General features: G+C 39.0%; 1 protein-coding gene across 4 annotated transcripts in view; it reads right to left on the reverse strand.

Moving 5' to 3' along the window:
* The window catches only part of DOK6 (docking protein 6), a 373,813-nt gene that overhangs the window by 97,940 nt on the left and 255,076 nt on the right, over positions 1–20,797 (reverse strand). For all 4 annotated transcript variants that reach the window (XM_053246098.1, XM_053246101.1, XM_053246099.1 and 1 more), the window contains exon 5: positions 14,215–14,404. In XM_053246098.1, the coding sequence (XP_053102073.1) occupies positions 14,215–14,404 (190 nt within the window). The remainder of the gene's footprint in view (positions 1–14,214; positions 14,405–20,797) is intronic.

The raw sequence follows: 20,797 nt of genomic DNA on the forward strand, positions 1-20,797 counted from the left end.
TTTTAATTTGAAACTTAATTCTGATTGTGGTTTTAGCCTGGACTTTTAACTTGCTTACTTAATTTGGTTAATTTTAATAGTTTTATTTTACATTGTATCTAGTTTATTGTTGTGAGCTGCCCCAAGTAGGGGCGGGTATAAATATTTTACATAAATAAATTAATAGATTGATAAATTGCACCCCATTTATGGAATAGCCTCCCTGGTGAGGTTCACCTGGTGCTCATGCTCAGTGGAGAGTGCCTGAGGATTGTGTGCAGCTTCCAAGTTATGGAAGTTATGGGTTATGTCTCAATATTCTCAGTACAGAAAATCCAACAGATAGCAGAAGCACTTCTGTGGAGCAGCATATTGGAACACTGTGATCCCTGCACTGTAGCGTTGGTATTCTTTGCAGTTTGGCAAGAAGCTATCTGAGCTTTGAAATCGAAATCTAATATTTTAGGCTGAAAAATTGTGTTAATTATACTGTTCCCTGACTGACTGAGGAGGCAGGTACTACCTGCTTATGAACAAATGTAGTGTTCAGAGCCCATTGCCTTCCAATATTAAGTTTACCTTAAAAACACAGTACATTTGTAATAAAACATGAATATACTGAGGAGGGCCTTTTCAAGAACCACCAGGTGTTCATTAAGAAGCCTTATTAAACTTATCTACAGTACATGCTGCACTGAATAATAATATATGCACAGAAACAAAAAACAGGATAGTGAAGCTAATTATCTATACAGTTTTAATGATGCATCCACCTTTTCCAGAGATGCAAGCAGTGGAGCAAGCAGAAATGTTGTCAGATAATTAATCCTCAAGATTTATAAAACCTAATGCAATGTAATGAATTATACATTATGATTTAGCATACCTTCCTGTCTGGACGTAGTGCTTCTGCTTAACAGAGGCAAAACAACATATGTAGCTATACGGAAACATAATGGTTGCTAGAGATACACTATAAAATGGCATGAAATACAATACACTTGAAATTTATAAGTCAGCAAATGGTAGCAGGAAAAAATGAGGGCAAGAGATTATATATGGTCTTATTGTTTTATTGAAGCCTTCATTCAAATAGCTATTATTAACTTCTAGAATTGGGGCGAAGTACCAAATTCTAAAATTTGGGTTAGAGTCATAGGCTGTTATAACCATTTATTAAGAGATGATGGCATATTAATAAAAGTAATGTGGCATATTAATAATGCCACATAATACTAAAAGTAAATAGTAGCCCCAGCACAGTACCCCTCCAGTGGCTGTTGCTGGTGTCTATCTTATGCTTCTTTTTAGATTCTGAGCCTTTTGGGGACAGGGATCCATCTTATTTATTTATTTACTATGTGAACCGCTTTAGACACTTTTGTTTAAAAGTGGTATATAAATATTTGTTGTCGTAGTAGTAATGTGGCATATTAATAATATAAATAATATCATGTTTGCCATGTGGTGGCCAACATGATATGCAGCAGTATGCCAGCAAGAAAAAGGCTACGTATTTGTGAACAGCCTTCAGTATCTTTGCACTGAATGCTTCTTGTGCAGCCAAATGGGTGCCGAGACGGTGGGAGGAACAATTTCCTCTTGGGCACATATTTATGAAAGAAGAAAGATCTTTTATAGTGAAGAAAGAACATCAAAATTGCTTCCCTGTCCCATTCCACACCTGCTGAGCTACACAAGAAGCAAAAATGCAGCCTACCCTTCTTCCACTAACTTTACTGCTGCAGAAAAGTTAGACAATATTCTTTGGAGGATAAAAACAGCATCTTTTTCACCACCAACATACTTAATTAACTTCCTTTCTAACAATGCCAGCAATACAGTAACAAATAACAACACATTTTTGTATAGTTCACTTGCTACCTGCAATGGGAAATGAATCCAACAAATATTTTCCAGGATAATTTCAGATAATTAGTCCCTTCTGTCACTATTTTTTTTTTTTTTGCATTCACTTAGTGGTGGGATTTATGCAGTACTCCATTATTTGTGACAAGTTCATTGTTACCATTCTTTCAGTAAACAAATAGGTTGGCATCAGAGTCAATTACACATTTGATGTATTTGCTGTATGTCTGATTGCAAAATGTCAACATGCAATGGAGGGGAAAACAGTGATCTGATTCTTCCTATAGTAAGCATCAAGTCCATGTACTTAGTAAAGAAAGGGTCCAGGTTTAGCTTCCTGAATCAATCTGGGTAAACAACAGAGCTCAGAGGATCCATGTTTCAGCACAATATGAAAAATGACAGTGTTGCAAGAGTACTAAATCTACTACCAAAGTTACTGACTGAGCTGTTTCGAAACAAAGATGTGGGATTAACTATCTACCTAAATTTTATCCTGTATAGATCCTGGTTGTGGGAAGCATGTAATCCCATAAAACATGGCCACTTGTTCGGCCAGATGTTGGCCCAGACTCTGTCTCGAAGAGGAAGGAGAGAAATATGAATCATGCAAAAGGGTGGCATGGCAAACTCCAGACTTAAAGCATCAGATGCATCATATGTTTGTGGCATTGAAATTGCATCTTTAGTTTCCCCCCAACCTTAAAAAAAGTAGTATCTTTTCCTATAGCAATTCTCTAATTTCTATTACTTATTCCAAAATCTTGATAATGTGCTAGGATGATAATATTTTCCAGTAGAAAATGTTGTACATGACATTCCAAAGCTTGCCACCTGAGACATCCATTACAAAGCTAAAGATATCTAGATGTATCCATTAGTATTCTGAAGATGACAATGAGATGTTCAGGGTGAATAGAATGAATGGAATGATCATTTTAAAACTGCCTTGCATATTATGGCAGCTGCGCTATCACATGTCTGCAGATGGCTGAGTTTCATGACTGGCAACCTCAGATACTGACTACACCTGACAGCTAAAAGATGCCCACTGAAAGTCTCTTAGTCCTTTTATGCTACAGATAAACCTATTGCTCACTGCTGTCCTGTTCTCAACAATTACCCTAATTAATGAGGCAGCCAATCACTGCAGGGCCCCAACAATATCGCCTCCTTGGTTCTGCAGCCTTCAAATCTCCTAGAGTCAGTGTAGGGTGCTAGGCAGCATAACCTACTGCTCCTTTCTTTTCCCCAACCAGCAGATATCATGCTGGGATATCAGGATAAGGAAATATAGAAGGCCTTATCTGAAATGACATTCTTAAATGATTTCACATTACTGTATCTCCAACTTTAACCATTTGCCACCATCCTAAAAACAATATCTTTAAATGAAATCTGAAACAGGACGTAACTTTTGAAATTGAATAATCCGTTAATAACCAAGGAGCAAGTGGTAAGAAAAATAGGCTTCATGGGAAATTTGTGATACAATATTGCGGGGTATGGCTTTTCTTGAAGATCATGCCCCCCAGAGTTGGAATTCACGTTACCAAGCCAACAAGTGCTGGAGGGGATGGGTGGAATCAACAAAATGGCTGATTACTTTTGTTCAGTATATCAACTACATCTCCACTAATAATGGCTGCACAGCAACCATTTATAGCTCAATTTAAAGGTAATTTTATGCTCTTTATTTTTTTATCTAAGGGGCACGTTAATAAAACCAGTTAATGTGCTATGTGCATGAAACTGATCAATTTTAATTGATATTGTCTAAGTAGTGGCTAACATCCCGTATAGCCAAAGCCCTTTTTCAGACTGGGGAACATGTAGCACTACTCGCATGTGAACCATCATCATTGTCAACACTGTTAACAGTTTTACTACTACAGGCACAGAGTATTAATTACATTATTTATTTAAAATATTTCTATACCGCCCAAAACTTGCGTCTGTGGGCAGTTTACAATTAAAATCATTTAAAACGTTTAAAGCATTAAAAACCCAGTATTGAATATTAAAACTATAAATCTAATTAAAAGCTTGGGTGAATAAATGTGTCTCCAGTGCCTTTTAAGAAGCTGAAAGAGATGGAGAGGCTCTTATTTCAACAGAGAGCACATTCCAAAGTCCAGGAGCTGCAACAGAGAAGGCCTGTTCCTGAGTAGCCGCCAAGTGACCTGGCGGCAACCACAGATTACTCTCTCCAGATGATCTTAACAGGCAGTGGGGCTCGTGGTGAAGACGGTGTTCTCTTAAATACCCAGGGCCTAAGCTGTTTAGAGCTTTATTGGTAATAGCCAGCACCTTATATTTTGCCTGGAAACATATTGGCATCCAGTGTAGCAATATGGTCTACACTGTATATACACTTATATTACTACCAGTGTAGTAATATAATCAACACAGGATTAATATGGTCTCTCCTAGATGACCCAGAGACCAACCTGGCTGCCACATTCTGGACCAACAGCAGTTCCCGGACTACATACAAAGGCAGCCTCACATAGAATGCATTGCAGTAATCCAGCCTAGAGGTTACCAGAGGTTACCATTTTGAGGTCATTCATCTAAAAAATTGGATGCAACTGGCGTATCAGCCAAAGCTGATAAAAAGCACCTCTGGCCACCGCCTCAACCTGGGACAGCCGGGAGAGGTTTGGATCCAGAAGCACCCCCAGACTTCATACCTGTTCCTTTTAGGTAATTATATTAGCTCCTGATAATAAAACTATCATTACAGTTATGGATCTATTTGCAGTAAGAAACAATGAGACACACCTGAGTGTATAGGAGTTAAATGCATGACCACAACTTTTATCAACTTGAACAAACACTGCAATAAAAAAACATGATTTGTCTATGCTGATGTGTTTGCTAGCTGTAACCCCTATAATGAACTGGCCATAAGCTTTTTGTAGTAGAAATGTTCCACATATCCTAGGCTACAGGACTTTTAGCCTAAGAAATGGTGGACAGCTGGCCTTGCGATAGTGAGTATAAATTGCCACCGCTGCTAAGCAGGGTTCACCTTGGTTTGCATTTGGATGGGTGACTACATGTGAGTACTGTCTGCTGTAAGATAACCCCTTAAGGGAAGGAGTCATAGCTCAGTGGTTGAGCATTTGCTTTCATGAAGAAGATTCCAGGCTTAATCCTCGGCATCTCCAGGTAGGGCTGGGAAAGATTCCTGCCTGAAACTTGGAAAGCCGCTGCCAGTCACTATAGACTAGGGGTTCCCAACCTGTGGTACTCCAGATGTTGCTGAACTGCAACTCCCATAATCCCCAGCTACAATTCATTGTGGCTTGGGATGATGGGAGTTGCAGTTCAGCACCATCAGCAGTATCACAGGTTGGGAACCCCTGGTGTAGACAATACTGAGCTAGATGGGCCAATGGTCTGAATCACTATAAGGCAGTTCCCTATAGGTTCCTAATTCTATCAAGAGTACTGAAATGGGGGGAAAACTGGATAAACCCAGCTGTCCAAACTGTAATTTCCCCAAATTCCCTCATCAGTCAGACTCCCAGTTTGAAGTTCCAAGCAGGCACCATTCACCAAACCACTGCTTCCTCAAAAGCAATCAACCCCTACTTTCAACCTGCTAGCCCAACTTATAGCATGTTATACAGCTATCCTTCAAAGCTGTAACAAGACCGAATACAAATTCACAAGACTGCTGCCCTATTTTGGTTGCCAGTGAGACAAGGCAACAGCAAGGAAATACACAGAAAAGCAAGGCAAAGGCACACAGAGCCCTGAAGAGATCCAAGGGAACAAGCTGACTCGGAACTCGTCGGAGGAAGACCAAGCCCCTAAGTACTCTAAGTACCCTAAGCAAGAGAGGGTAAACCTTAAAGGGGCAATCATCTGGTGTCTGGCACTCTTCTTCCACTCAACCTTGTTCCTGCCAAACATGATGTCAGTGCTGAAAGGCAGACACTGGGAGGTGTGATGGTGTGGGAGATGCTGGCTCTTTAGTGGTCTTGGATTCCAGGGGTGTGTCCCAGGGAGCTGAAGCCCCAGGGCAGTCTTCCTGGAGAACCCTAGCCCTGGGGTTCCCACAGGCTCAAGGTGCTTGTCATGATCCAGAGCTGGGATTCAGAGGATCCAGAGCAGGGGCAGTGCAGGTTCTGTCTCACAATCCAGAGCTGGGATTAGTGCTGGCCCTACGTCCTTGGTGTATGACTCAGGGTCACTATTGGGAATGGGGACTACAGCAGTTAGACCATGACAACCTTGTACCTCCTTCAATAGTACATTGGAGTATACCACCACAGGAACTGATTTTTCTTAGCAATGTGCTCTTAAAATTAAAAAGCATAAAATTACCTTCAATTTGAACTATAAAGGGTTGCTATATATTATAGACATTAATAGCTGAGATATACCATAATCAGTTTACTGAACTTAAGTAATCAGCCATTTTGAGTGCCCCATCCTCCTCCTGCTGCTACTTGTGAGCTTGACAAGGTATTAATTCCAACTCTAGGATGGAAGATTTTCAAGAAAAACCATACACCAGTATTGTACCACAAACTTCCCAATGCAAAACCACTTGTTTCCTGAGTATAATCAAAACTGCAACATGTTAAACTTTCAAAGCAACCTGACTGGAATTCGTGTTAAGCTAGCACTAAAAGTCTTGATTGTCAACCAGTGATTATAGTTTATAAAATGAAAATGTTTGGGCATTCACATAATTCAAAGCAAGACAGATAACAGGTGGTCAATATCTTGATAGCAAACCTGAAGTTGGAGCAAAAGCTCTTATCCGATAGCCATCTGCTATCAATCTCCAAGAGTTTCCCTGATAAACTTTGCTAGCAACAACACATGCCCTGCTGTTAGACAAGACTTCTAAATTGCCTTTTGCCACTAGCTATTCATATACCACCACCATCATTAATTGAACATAAGCAGTCTCAGCCACTTGGCTGAAAACACGTAAATTGCAGATATTAGAAGACTAGTTGGCTTTTGTACTGAAAACAGCAGCAAACAAAATTTAATGGGGAAAGCAAAAATGAATGAAATGAGTAACAAAACAAGTTGAATTATCATAAATGAATAATGAACAAAAATGAAATGAAACAATTTATTCACTTGAATACTCTTAACACAAACCTATGTATTGGATCTGCTTAACAGTTTAAGTGGCTGTTAGGGTTGCAACCCCTTCTGGCAGCTTGCTTGTGTCAACTCACAAGCAAGCTGCCAGCATCTCAGCAGTGGGAGAGAGAAAGCTAGAAGCAGACAGCACCAACAGGACTGGGAGTAGAGAGTAGTAGAGCCACACAGCAGCTTGGGTAATCCTGGCCAAGAGACTGGAAATCATGATTCCATTGCAGCTGGCATTATTCAGAAGGGACAAGATCTCACAAGAGGAAGAGGGACTTTCACAAGACTGCAGACAGTGCCAAGGCTCATACAAAGGGAAAACAGGAGAGACCGAGAAATGGGTAGAGCAGGCTGATAAGCAGACTCCCTGGAAAGGAGTAATCCAGGCAATCAAGCTACCATGGAGGAGGAAGAGGAGACAGGTGACTCTTAGCCTTCCCCTTCAAATTTGAGGCCGAAAGGTTAGGGAGGTGAAGCTCCTGGGAGCAATGACCAATCATAAGACAAAACTATGCATTACAGTAAATGCATCATGTGATCATGATCATAGTGCTTCAGGAGGGCATGTTTGCTTTGGGAGAGATGCCATGCACTGCTATTTAAATTAAAACACACACGTTTGACATAATATATAGCTCAAGTCAGCCCTGAGTTAAAAGGAAATGGATACATATTTCAAAAAATAAAATTGCAGGAGGGCATTTTTCTAAAGGACACTGATATGCCTTTTAGTCTTGGTGCCATTTCAGAATGTTGTTAATGCAATAAAAGAAGTACAAGAGTTATTCTTAAATAAAATATTTCAGCTTTCCCTTCAGTTCCCTTCTTTGTTTCCTTCAATTTCCAGATGTGAGGGATTCTAATTCTTATTTTGAAATCATTTATGAAAACTGCCCTGTGATACATTTAACAACAAAAGTGTTAACTGTTAACAGTCAGGAAACTCATAACTAATTTGTACCACTATAACCCATTTGAAATGAAGCACTGTGTGTAAAACTATAAACCAGTTGAATTAAAGCAATGTTGAATTAAACTGAATTCAGTAAAAGGGGGTTAAGCACATGCTTAATGCTCACATAAAGACTGATGGGAGTTAGAACTGTTTAACCTTGTGAACGGTCTTCTGAAAACATAAACATTTAAACATAAACATTTTAAATTGTATGTCAAACATTAGCCATCTTTTACATAAAATTCTTATTATAGCTGTAAGATGGGTTTAACACATAACTGATTGATTGATTGATTGATTGATTAAGTGCCGTCAAGTCAGTGTCGACTCTTAGCGACCACATAGATAGATTCTCTCCAGGATGATCTGTCTTCAACTTGGCCTTTAGGGTCTCTCAGTGGTGTGTTCATTGTTGTCGTAATCAAGTCCATCCCCTTGCTGCTGGTTGTCCTCTTCTTCTCTTTCTTTCCACTTTCCCCAGCATTTGGATTTCTCAAGGGAGTTGGATCTTCGCATAATGTGTCCGAAGTATGATAGTTTGACCCTGGTCATTTGTGCCTTGAGTGAAAATTCTGGATTGATTTGTTCTATGATCTATTTGTTTGTTTTCCTGGCTGTCCATGGTATCCTCAAAAGTCTTTTCCAGCACCAAAATTCAAAAGCATCAATGCTTTTTCTATCTTGCCTCTTCATAGTTCAGCTTTCGCATCCATAGAGTGTCACCGGGAAAACCATTGTCTGAATGATTCTAATCTTTGTAATTTGTAAGCGCACATTACTAGTCACATTATAATAGCGAGCGAGAGAGAGAGAGAGTTTGAGGGCAGAGTGTTGTGGGGATTGGCAAGAGCAAGCAAGAGAGTTGTGCGGGGTGGGTGCCACAGGCTCAGTGCACGACTGCACAGATGCCCTGTGCAGGGTCAACTAGTATTAGTTATCATTTGACACCTGGAATGTGTGAAACAGCTGTCATCATTCATCCAGTGATTAATCATCACCTGTTATCACCTCAGGCAATTTCTGAACAATAGGTGACAAGCTGGGAAGCAAAAAATCCATGACAGATTGACTCTCTCTCTCTCTCTCTTTTTTAAAAGCTAAAAGCTAGTCCTTAACTTGAACATGAAAACTCATTCTGCTACTAGTTTTTCTGATATTTTTGGCTCAGGATAACAGTTCAGCCACCCAGATACAGTTAATCACATATTCTTCATTCCAAATCTATGAAGTAAAAGAGATTTTCGTTTATTTCCCTTTCCCTCTGTAGCCACCTGTGATTCCCAAAAATATGTTCCTGAGGATCAACACAGCTCTTAAGGACATATTTTCAGGTCACAGTTGGCTACAGGGGGAAGGGGAGATCAGCTAAAATGATCCCTGTCCCATAGCATGTGCTATGTGTTTACTGCATTTGTACTTCATTAGTCTGGATGCCAGCCATTGTCATCACACAACACCCGTTACGATATTGAAGGCTTAAGCTATTGATTAACTTAAGCTTGATTAGCTTAAAGGGTTAAGCTATCACTTTTTAGTTATAAGATTTTAGTGGCAGGATGAACTGGTTGAAGCAGTTGTTCCAATGGAATGAGCTCAAAATGTATCGAGTGTTCTGAGCACCATCTGGACAACCCCGAAGTGGGGTAAAGGGTGTGCTCATGCCCTTTAACCTAGGTAATAGCCGAAGTAAAAAACCTGGGCTTGCGGGGGAAGCAGCACTGGGATCGGGATAGATTCCAGTGCTGCACATGAGCAGCACAACCCAGGTAGGGCTTCCCTAACCTGTTAAGAACAAAGGATCCAACTGGGTACCATTTTCAAGGGTCCCCCAAATAGATCAACTAAGGTCTGTATCTATCCCAGGTATTCCTACAAGGTACTCTTTGGTCAGAAGCATGACTGGCTACAAAGTGAACCTGTCACACAGAGCCAAGGGGGAAAATACCAGACACTTTTTTTCCTTAGACAACTGTTAAAGTGCCTTGACAATGTTTTGCATTCCTTGCCAGAGTTTTGTTGTAATGTAATGCTGAAAGTACTGGTTTGTATCTATCTGTCTGGAGCTGTTTGAATAGTATTGTTCTATAGTAGAATTGCTTGCTAAGTAATATTGAAATGCAAGGCAGAGGAAAAATACTGACCATTTGACTATGATCCTGTGTTCCACATGTGGTTCCTGCCCCCGCTCTCTTGTTCTGTTCCAGACAGAGGCACTGAAGCACCTGTGCAAATTATTTACATGTTTCTTCGGAGACAGTTTCCTTACCGATAAGTGTCCCACATATGTGGAGAGCAGAATGACCGAGGGGTGCATGTGTTAAGTCTGGGACAAATTGTTTATAGTACAAGAATTGACAAGCATGGGAAAATCCATCTAAAAGGTATAGGGACAGATATATGGGTCTGAACTTTTGAGGCTGTCTTCAGGCAATATGGCAGAGAAGTGAGGAAAGCAGAACTTGCTGCTTGATTGTCTGTCTAACTCTTCAGTATTGACAGAGGTCAGCCTCATAGGAGGGTCTTGTTGGTGCATGTCACTGCATAGTTGACATAGGGCAAGCCCCCTATGACTCCATTTTCTGGACCAGATCCGAGATGTCTGCTTCCTAGACAGCCAGTCTGATTGACCTGAGCCCACAGTGAACATCGACCCCCATGCCTGCCTTGTATGGCCTAGACTTGGTAATTATGCACTCCTTTGCATAATTGCACACCCCAAAATTAGAATTTAATGACCCCTTTTCCTTCAAGAGGATGTTGTCCAGCTATGAATAGGGGTCTATACTTTGTGTCCTCAGATGTGCTAGTAAGACCAACAGAACCTAGACGAAAACTCTGGCTGCTGATACTAGAACTCTGTATTAGAAATGAAGATATCTACTGTGGATGAGCCAGATCAGAATGTGAAGATAAACTCGGAATAGATCAATGGTTGCCAGGAAATCATGCTTTATTATAGCCACAAGTATGGAACTCAGTGTCTCCATCCTGAAGTGTTCCATGACGAGAAACCTATTCAGTCATGTCAGGTCCATGTCTTAATTTTCAATGAAAAAAAACACAAGGGACTTTATGCTGAAAAAAATGCCACTGGAGATGAAAAAGGTTTAATGAAGCTACTCAGGCAAAAGGAAAGACATATCAACTACTGATTGGTTTACCATTGATTATGAACTGAAACCATCAAATCATTAAGGAGTTATGAAGGGCCACTTGTGTGTGTTCATGTTAATGTGTAAGATCTTTGAAATAAGTCTCACAGTTCACTTGGGGACATATCTGTGTCTGTTCACAGAACTTTATGTTTCAAAGCTTACTGAATTCCATTTGTACTTCCCACCACTCTTGTGCGTATATTCTGAGGTAGTGTGCTCATGAGCAGGTGCCACATATGCTTCGTAACTGATCTAGCTCTTAAGGCACATGCACTTCCTTTCCAACTGGATTCATATTTTGTCACTATTTTCAGTTTAAAGAACAGTTCTGGCTGTCAATGTTCCAATTCTCAACTGAAACAATTGAGGGTGAGGGAAGGGAAGCAGAGTCCCTTCATACCTTTCCTTCTTAAAGAAACATCCACTGCCATTTGAACATTTCTCATGCTTATTGAATTTGAAAGTGGAAGGCTGGTTTATGAGAAGGGGAACCAGAAGCTCATAGTTGCTCTGCCATTCATAATGACAATAAGCAGGCCTGCTCCTAGCATTTGCTGGACACATTTTGTATTATCCTATCTATATAATAAAACACTGAGAAAATACTTCACAATTATAGTATATGGGGCCAAATGAATGTAATGTTCTTCGCTTAATTTAGATCTAGTCTACACATGTGATAAATGTGATTGTGGAATCCTGAGGTTGCAGAGTATACAGTACTATTTCAGACTGCAGGTAGGGGATCACAATTTGAATGCTTCCCATTATGAAAAAAAGCTGTCTGTAAAGAGAAACACCAGAAAACCTACTAGGAAGAAGGTTCAAATCCAGTTCACTCCATTCTTTGCTATTCTTTTTTTTTTCATTTGCAAATTAAAAACAAACAAACCAAAAACCAAACCAAAATGCTCATAGGAGCATTTAGAATTGGGTTTTCTCACTAGCAGCCTAAAGTGGTACAACCCATTCTTCTATCTGAGGTATCTATCAACTAATTCCACCCTCATTCTGCTGCATGCATTTAGAACAGGCCTCAAGCTTTTTCATCAGACTTTTCAATGACATAGCTGTTACTACTGTGGCTATATTAACTGTATCACTGAACTGAACAACTGTACATTGAGTTAAAGTTGATAGATATTGATTAAAACCCTTTTTTCTCAATCTGACCATGAAAAAAGATTTTGGAGTGTCTTCCAAACCTCTGTTGTAAAGATTAATTATTATATTCCAGACTATCCAAATCTTGCCTGCTGGATAATGGCAGGCAAATAAAATATATTTGCCAGATTTGTGGTGCCTACAGCAAAAAGTGAACTCCTAGCTACAAGTAACCATGACATCTGTATGTCTTATGACAAAAAGAATACATCAAATATTGGATCAAGTGAAAAAACAATAATACAGCAGCTCAGTGTTATAACAAAGTCAGTATACTTCATGGGTTAATGACTTGTGTGATGCTTTCTCAGCCATGGAAATGGGTCATGTGTTCAAAAATTACAACCAAACTCACATTTAATTTCAATAAGCATTCAAATGCCGATGAAAGAAAAAACCAATTTTGTATAGCTTTTAATGTATTGCTGTGTTATTGTAGCATGCATGGCTACATTTGGGGGAAATCTTGCATGTTATATGCAGAAACATTTTTTAAAATAAAAACAACAACCCTGACAACTGCTTTTGTTAGGAATAAGCAAACGAGAGCACTGGGGAAGGAGGTTCTGAACTCTTCAGGAACCATAACTTACATGCTTGAGACCTACTTCCCCAGCTCCTTCTCTCTTCTGCAATGTTCAAATCCTAATTTTTAGTATAAATCACTTAAGCAGGCCAATTGCCTCTCTGCTTGCCTTCATTTTTAGCCTACCTTCTGGTAGGCTTATGAGAACAGCTGGCATTCCGTGTGTGTGTGTGTGTCCCACCCACCGCCATCAACTTCACAATGCCTGGACCAATATGATCCAAATCAGGTACAGTTATAGAGTCACAAAGGGACACCTCAGTGGCGTAGTTTGTGATGATGTCATCCACCCCAATCCAAGATGGCAGATGTGTAAATGTTTGAGGCACAAGTAGGCTAACCTGTGGACCATCTAACCGATTTGAACCAAATTTTCTACAGTTGCTGTGAGAGACACACAGGGACACCTCAACAGTGTTGTTTGCAACTTGAACCACCTGCCTAACCAATTTGAACCAAATTTGCTACAAGTGTAGGGATATATAGGGACAGCTCAAGGGCATAGTTTGTAATGATGTCATCTAACCTGATTCAAGATGGCGGACACATGAATGTTTGAGGTGCAAGTGGGCTAGCTTGTGAATTGTCTAACCAATTTGGAGCAAATTTAGTCCAGTTGTAGGGATAGTGAAAAGAAAGTAGGCAGATTAGTTCTTACTAGAACAACTTCTTTCTTTTCTAAAAAAAACAACAACTGACACTTGGGCTCAAGAGCCATGAACATTCCACAGGTACTGAAAGCTCACACAGATCCTGGAAGCTCATAGTGCTATTTTTTTTAAAAAAACAACACAAAACGTTTCTGCTTATCTAGGGAGTCCCCTGTTTGTTTTTAAAATTATTATTGCATTTTCTTTATTATATTTATATACTGCTCAGCTGACCTAGGTCGTCAAAGAGGTTTACGAAAAGAACATTAAAAACAAAAATTAAAACAATGAAAACAAAAGTAAACTCACAACTCTAAAACAATTAAAACAGCCAATAAACGGAAAGAGGGCCAGTAGAAATATGTGGAAACCATCACCTTATTTTGGAGTGCCCCCATTTTGTGTCAACAACTTATCAGCTTATCAAGAGTTCTTTACTGCATGAAATAATAGCTTTTCTTTCTTCTTAAAGAAAATTCTAGTGAGACTATTTATCCATAACTCAATTCTAGCATGGGATATAACAAATAGAGAGAAAACACAGTATCAAAGGACATTAAATTATGCTGGAATTTTGGAGATATAATGATAGACGAAAAGAATAAAGAGATCCAAATGTTCAGGTCCATGATGCAGTGTTATCGACAAAGAGATTTTTGTGCTTGAATTTTTTTATTTTTATTTTTTGCCTGGATTTCATACATGTCACAATCCATGATTTGGTCTTACCTTCCAGATTCAAAAGTAAACCAAGTTGAGTCACGTCCATATCTCCTCAGAGAACTTAGAGGCCACATGACCAGCTTCACCTTAGCATTATGGATATCCCAGAGATAGATGTTTTCATGAGTGATCTGCATTGTACATTCCCCATAGATATCTAAGTTTGGTGTAGGCATAAGATATACGTTGAATCGTTCTGAGGAAGAAGAAAAAAAAGAATGAAATCATAGTGATAATTGTGAGCTTGAATTATTACTATAATTTCCATTTCACCTAGTGCTAGAAGTATCTAAATAATAAAACCACCTAAATGCATCAATGTAACTTTCTCAGAAGACAGGACTGTTTTATTCATAATGCATCTGGAAGCTCAGCCGATACCTCTTTATCATTAGTAACATATGCTCAATGATATAATGAAATAGTTAAACACTATCTATTGCCAATGACCTTAATGAAATAGTGGCATTAGCATCCTCTTAGTACATTAATAATGTCAATTACAAAATACATGTCAACTGCAAAATTCAAAGAGCTAGTTATAACTTATAAAGCTCTAAACGGCTGTCTTCAGTTGCCGCTAGTTCGTCTGGTGGCCACATGGAGACGGGCCTTCTTGGTTGCTGCCCCGGGACTATGGAATACGCTCCCTATTGAGATATGATCCTCCCCATCTCTGACAATTTTTAAAAAATATTTAAAAACCCATCTTTTTACTCAGGCCTTTTCAGCTAATTAATAATGTATAGGTTTTAATTCTGCGATTGATTTTTAAATTGTTAGTTTTTAATTGTTAGTTTTTAATTGTTTTTATGTGGTTTTATATGTGTTTTAACTGTTTTATCATTGTGAACCACCCAGAGACACATGTGTGGGGTGGTAGAAAAGTGAAATAAATAAATAAATAAATAAATAAATAAGCTATGAACCCTTTTTCACAATCCTGTGAGAGGGCTTGAGGATAGGTGGCAGAGAAGGCTGCAGGAGTTTACCTTCCCTGCAGACGTTTCGCTGCTGCCTCTAGCAGCCCGGAGGTGTGGGGATCAGGACACATTGTCCTGGCCCCCAGAAATCCCAGAATGCACTGTGTGCTGGCCAGAAGTCCTGCAGTGTCTCAGCGCTGATTTCAAGCAGCCGGTTCTGACACACGAGCAGTTAGACATGGTTAAGAGTGCGAGCGCATCCTTAACCTCGGCTAACCCGTGAGCTTATTTGGTGGGTTTGCTGCCGAGGCACTACCGTGATCTGGCGATTCTTATGCACAGCCTAACATCCTTAGCCCAGATTAGGTTGCATGTGAGAACAGCCTCACGGTCTACTGAGCATGTATTCTACAAGACATCTGTTTTCAAAACAAAAAAGTAGCATATTTCATTAATACATTTTCATTTATCCCCAAAACTAAGACAAAACAATAACATTTCCCCTGCTTTGGTTCCTCAGGTATTCTATGGAGCCTGCATATTTTCCCCAGTGGAGTAAACAACAGTTGTGGGAGGAAGTAGTTTTAATTAGGAAAAGAGAAATGAGGTGTATTCTACTTAGATTCCCCCCCTCCATACCACTAGATGAAATTTTGTGAGAGACATGACAGTGCAGAGATATAAGTTGCTAAAGAGGAGTTGCAACCATGACTTTGCCCCTGACAGACTGCTGTGGATTCCATGGGTGCATATCAGCTATGTCCTTGGCTCAGCAGATGGTCTGATACATTAGCAGATCCACTTTGCATGATCCATAATCAGTTTTTTTTAAAAAAAAATATATTGCCCTTGATATTACTTGCATCTTACTGCCGATGGACATGGACTGTTGACTTTGGCTTTCCCAGATTATGTATTTGTCTTTTGTCCCTTGCACATATTTCCCACCTACTGGTCTTGACATGCAAATTAATCTCAACCACTGACTTGGACCTTTATCCTCATACTCATGAATGAAATCACCTGTGACCTAGCACTTGGCAGGATAGTCTTCAGAACACTGAAATTTTCAAAATTTTAAATGGAATAGTTACTGTTAAATATGTTGTTCAAAATCATCAATTACTTCTAAGGATTACAAAGAAGTTACAACTCAATACATTCAGTTCAAAATGATATGCAGATCTGAAATTGACCTTTTTGCTCCATACATTTGTTGCAAGCCATCACTGTAGGCTATCTTTAAAAGACTTTTTTTTTTTTTTTTAAAGTCCGGACTTTGACAGGATGATCAAAAAACAGACTGGAAAGAGTCAGAGGGCTAATGTGAAATGTTACAAAGAGAACAAAAGTTAAGAAAAGTTTGCCTGAAGAACTTATGCAACTAAAGGACTGTTTCGTATATGGTAAGATTAAAGATCCCACATAGTTATAAGTAAACGTCATTCTCAATATTTTTTCTGTCTCAGTCCTTTTAATGTCATCCAACTGATGCCTCCTTAGCCAATTCACATTGCCACAGCTATCCACCCTCTACTCTGAGGCTATATTATTCATTAATCACACTAATGGGTGTTAGTCTTGTAACAAGTATTTTAAGAGTAAACCCCAAGTGATGAAGGCTATACCTCTACTACATGATATTCTGATTTCACTATGGGTTTTCAGTCTTATATAATTTTTCCTTTCATTGTATCTACATGCATCATTTTACAAAAGGGGTACCCTCTTGTAAGGACATATTGTCTATCTCCCTCTAAATCAACTCTTCATGTAAATACATTTATCAATCAAGCTGTGCCATTGTGCCATTCATAGGGTACTAAACCATAAAACAAATAAACAAGGAGAGAAGATGCAAGGATGATCAGTTCCCCCCATATTGTACAGGAGAAAGCTATAGAAACCTGGGTGGTGAATGTGAAATTAATGCAGTGAGGCTACAAACTCGATATTGCTTGCCCCCTGTGAAATTCAGAATTGTTTTAAGCATAATAAATTTAAAAACATCTGGGGTTCAAAAAGCTACTTTTAAGCATGCCAGAGGGCATGGGCATGTGCAGTATTCCTTCCCCGATTCCCCCCTTTGAGCTATACATCTTCATGCCATGTAATGATCTGCTTTTGCAAATTGGCATGAGGAAAACTGCTTTTTGAGAAACAAAACTTCAAAGCACTGCTCTGACATACAGAACTAATTGCATGGTTCTTTGGATCCAATCCACAGACTTTCATCTGAATATTACTATATATAGCGCCTAAAATGTGCATTGCATTAGCACTATTACTGAGATTTATGCTTGGGAATGCAGGAGTATAGACAAACCTTCACATCTAATCTTTAAAAAAGGGGGAAAGCTGCTATTGCCAATAGGGTGCGTTCCAGATTAGACCCTGCAACAGGGTCATGACGAATCTCTGAAGTGTGCTTCCACACTTCCTGTGTTGTGACACTGCAATCCCTACACTGACAGCAGGGTGCCATTTATATTTCCAATGCCTTGGTTAGAATTTAATCACTGCTATAATGTTGCTTATCTGGCATTAAAAAGTTGCTGTTTTTTCAGGTTGTTAGTTTTCACAAGACTGCTCCCCCTGCTATTTACATTTTGAATGAGATTTGCCTGAACGGAAGCATTTTGCCGCTGTTGAGCGGCTAGTCTGGAAAGCGCCCTTAAAAGGGTAATATAGTGTTGTATACTGTACTATGAAATATCCCAAAGGCATAAGCCAGCGTGGTGTAGTGGTTAGAGTGCCGGACTAGGACCGGGGAGACCAGAGTTCAAATCCCCATTCAGCCATGAAACTAGCTGGGTGACTCTGGGCCAGTCACTTCTCTCTCAGCCTAACCTACTTTACAGGGTTGTTGTGAGGAGAAACTCAAGTATGTAGTATACTGCTCTGGGCTCCTTGGAGGAAGAGCAGGATATAAATGGAATAATAATAATAATAGTAATAGCAATAACAACAACAACAATATCTAATTAATAGGTAAATATCTATAGCACAGGAAAAAAAGGAATACTAGCTAGATCATCCACCTGTGAACTTCGCTACTTGAACAATAAATTTATTTCTGCAAACTGCTAGGCACAGATAAAGCAGGCAGAGTGAATGTTTAAGTACCACCAACTATCTCAGAGATAGTTTTACCTAACGTATGATGCAGCATGCTGTCCTTCGAAGAGGGACATGTGCATGGCTTGAGAGCCAGCCAAGAGCCCATCCTATTGGCAGTAGAGGTGAGGGACACTTGTGTACATGTGCACATACAGCTGTGTGTAATTACTGCTGCAACATTACCACCATTATTCCCAATGAGAGTAGTGGCACAGCAGCAATTATGCAAAGCTGAGTGTGCACTGAGTCTCCCCACTTGCCAGTGATGGATGGGCTGATGGATGGTTCACAGGCCACAAGTGCACATCAGCATGCTGTGCGTTGTCAGCTGCTGTAATCTTCAGTGAGTCCATTCTCCTAACATTAGATTTCTCATGCAAGTATCTTATCTACTAACAGTTTTATCTTGCTGTCTTTTAGTGCATTTTATGGTGTCATGTTGTGTGTTTTTATTGTCTTTTGCAGTTTTATTGTAAGCCGCTGGAGGGGCAGGATACAAATTATAGATAGATAGATAGATAGATAGATAGATAGATAGATAGAGTAAATGGAAGCCAACGGAGGTCATGTATGAACTAGTTGTAAACCATCCTCTGAAATATAAGATCCCCTTTCACAGAATATGTGATCTGTGTTTCCTTTTATGACCTTACAAAGGTAATGAGAATGGCTTATTTGTATGAGTATTTGCAAGGGAGCTTTTAAAAAAAAACTTTATTCAAACAAATTTACAATGCTAAACAACGTTGATCCAAACAGAAACAGCAAATCATAATATGACAAAGCCCAATTCAGCAATCCATCCAAACTCTAATATTGTCTGGGGTAGGAAAACAACCATGACTTTCCCGATCAGTGCAAAGAATAAAATCTGACCAAATGATGTAAAAAGCATTATTTGTAGTCTGGTTTTAATGGGACCAAATAATATGGGTTAGATTTTCTGAGATCACGATATGCCATAGGTTCTTGTACCAGATGTCCATCAACATGGTTTGATTTTTCCAATGTTTGGCTATAGCTAACTTGGCAGCAGTTACTATATGCACAATTATTTTTTTTAAAGTAACATCTGTATTGACCCCAGAAAATACATTTACTAACGCTAGCTGAGGTCATAATCCTATTTTATGGTTTGTAATCCTGCTCATCTCTGAGATTACCTCTGCCCAAAACTATGAGACCCTAGAACAGGTCCACCAAAGATGAAAATAGGTTCCCTTCACCTCATAACTACTCCAGCAAAGCAGAGAGCAGTCTTTTTGGATGTATGCTATTTTTACTGGGTCACAGGTACCATCTATGGAAAACTTTGAGAAAGTTCCCTTTACTTTGGGCTGAAGATGAAGTAACTGGCTTCCATTTCCACATTGTTCATCCACTCCTGATATTTGATTTCCTGCTGGAAGTCATTTACAATCAATTCATATAATTTTGAAACCACACTTTTGAGGGTGCCTGGGTCTTCCAAAACCAGTACTTCAAATTTTGTTAGTTGTCTGTTAGCTTGTGCTGTTATTTCTGGGGTGGCAAGCTTTTAACTCTATATTGATCAGAAACATCCATCTTAACTCAAGAATTAATTTCAACATTGGTCAGCATCTGTAAGATGTTTCAGAGGTGAAAAGCCTCATAATAAGCAGGTAAGTATGGAATTCCTATTCCGCCATTAGCTATTTTTGTGTAAAGAATGCTATATCTAAGTCTCGCCTTTTTGTTAGCATGAATAAAGACATAAAAATTATATGCCATCTCTTCAGGGTATTAGCAGATATAGTAATTGGTAGGACATGAAAGAAAAAATATTAATTTGGATAGCAGATACACTTTAACTTGCCCCAGTCAGGAGAGGTATTCTCTTTCCATTTCTAGATCTTTCTTCTGATAGATTTTAATATCGAAGTGAAGTTCAAATGTTTAAGATTTGTGAGATTCTTGGAAATGTTCACTCCCAAGTACCAAATATTTGTAGAGACTTTGATAATACCCAATGATTTAATTATGTCCTTTTGAGACTTGGTGCTGATCTAAGTACACAAGATTTCTGATTTAGAAAAAAATATTTTAAATCCTGATACTTTTTCAAAATTAAACATCTCATCCTGTACAGATGAGATAGTCTGTAAGGGATCTGGTAATATTAAGGCAATATCATCTGCATATAAGCTGATCTTATGTTCAATACTATCAATAGTCAGGCCTTAAATCTGCTGGTTAACTATGAAGCACAAATAGCAAAGGAAAAAGTGGACATCCCTGTTTTATTAATTAATTTATTAATTAATTAATCAATCAATTTCTATATTGCCCTTCCAAAAATGGCTCAGGGCAGTTCACACAGAGAAATAATTTTGTGCCCCTTTTGATATGAAATATTTCAGAATCCAAGGAATGTATTCAAACAGTGGTGTAAGATTCATTATATAGGTGTCTGATGAATCCTGTTCCCATTTTAAGATGATCTATTAACTTAATCAAATAACACCATGACAAATGGTCAAAAGCCTTGAACATTTCTAAGTTAAGTATGGCCGAAGGGATGTTAT

Source organism: Hemicordylus capensis, chromosome 4 (assembly GCF_027244095.1).
Source record: "Hemicordylus capensis ecotype Gifberg chromosome 4, rHemCap1.1.pri, whole genome shotgun sequence".
NCBI lineage: Eukaryota > Metazoa > Chordata > Lepidosauria > Squamata > Cordylidae > Hemicordylus > Hemicordylus capensis.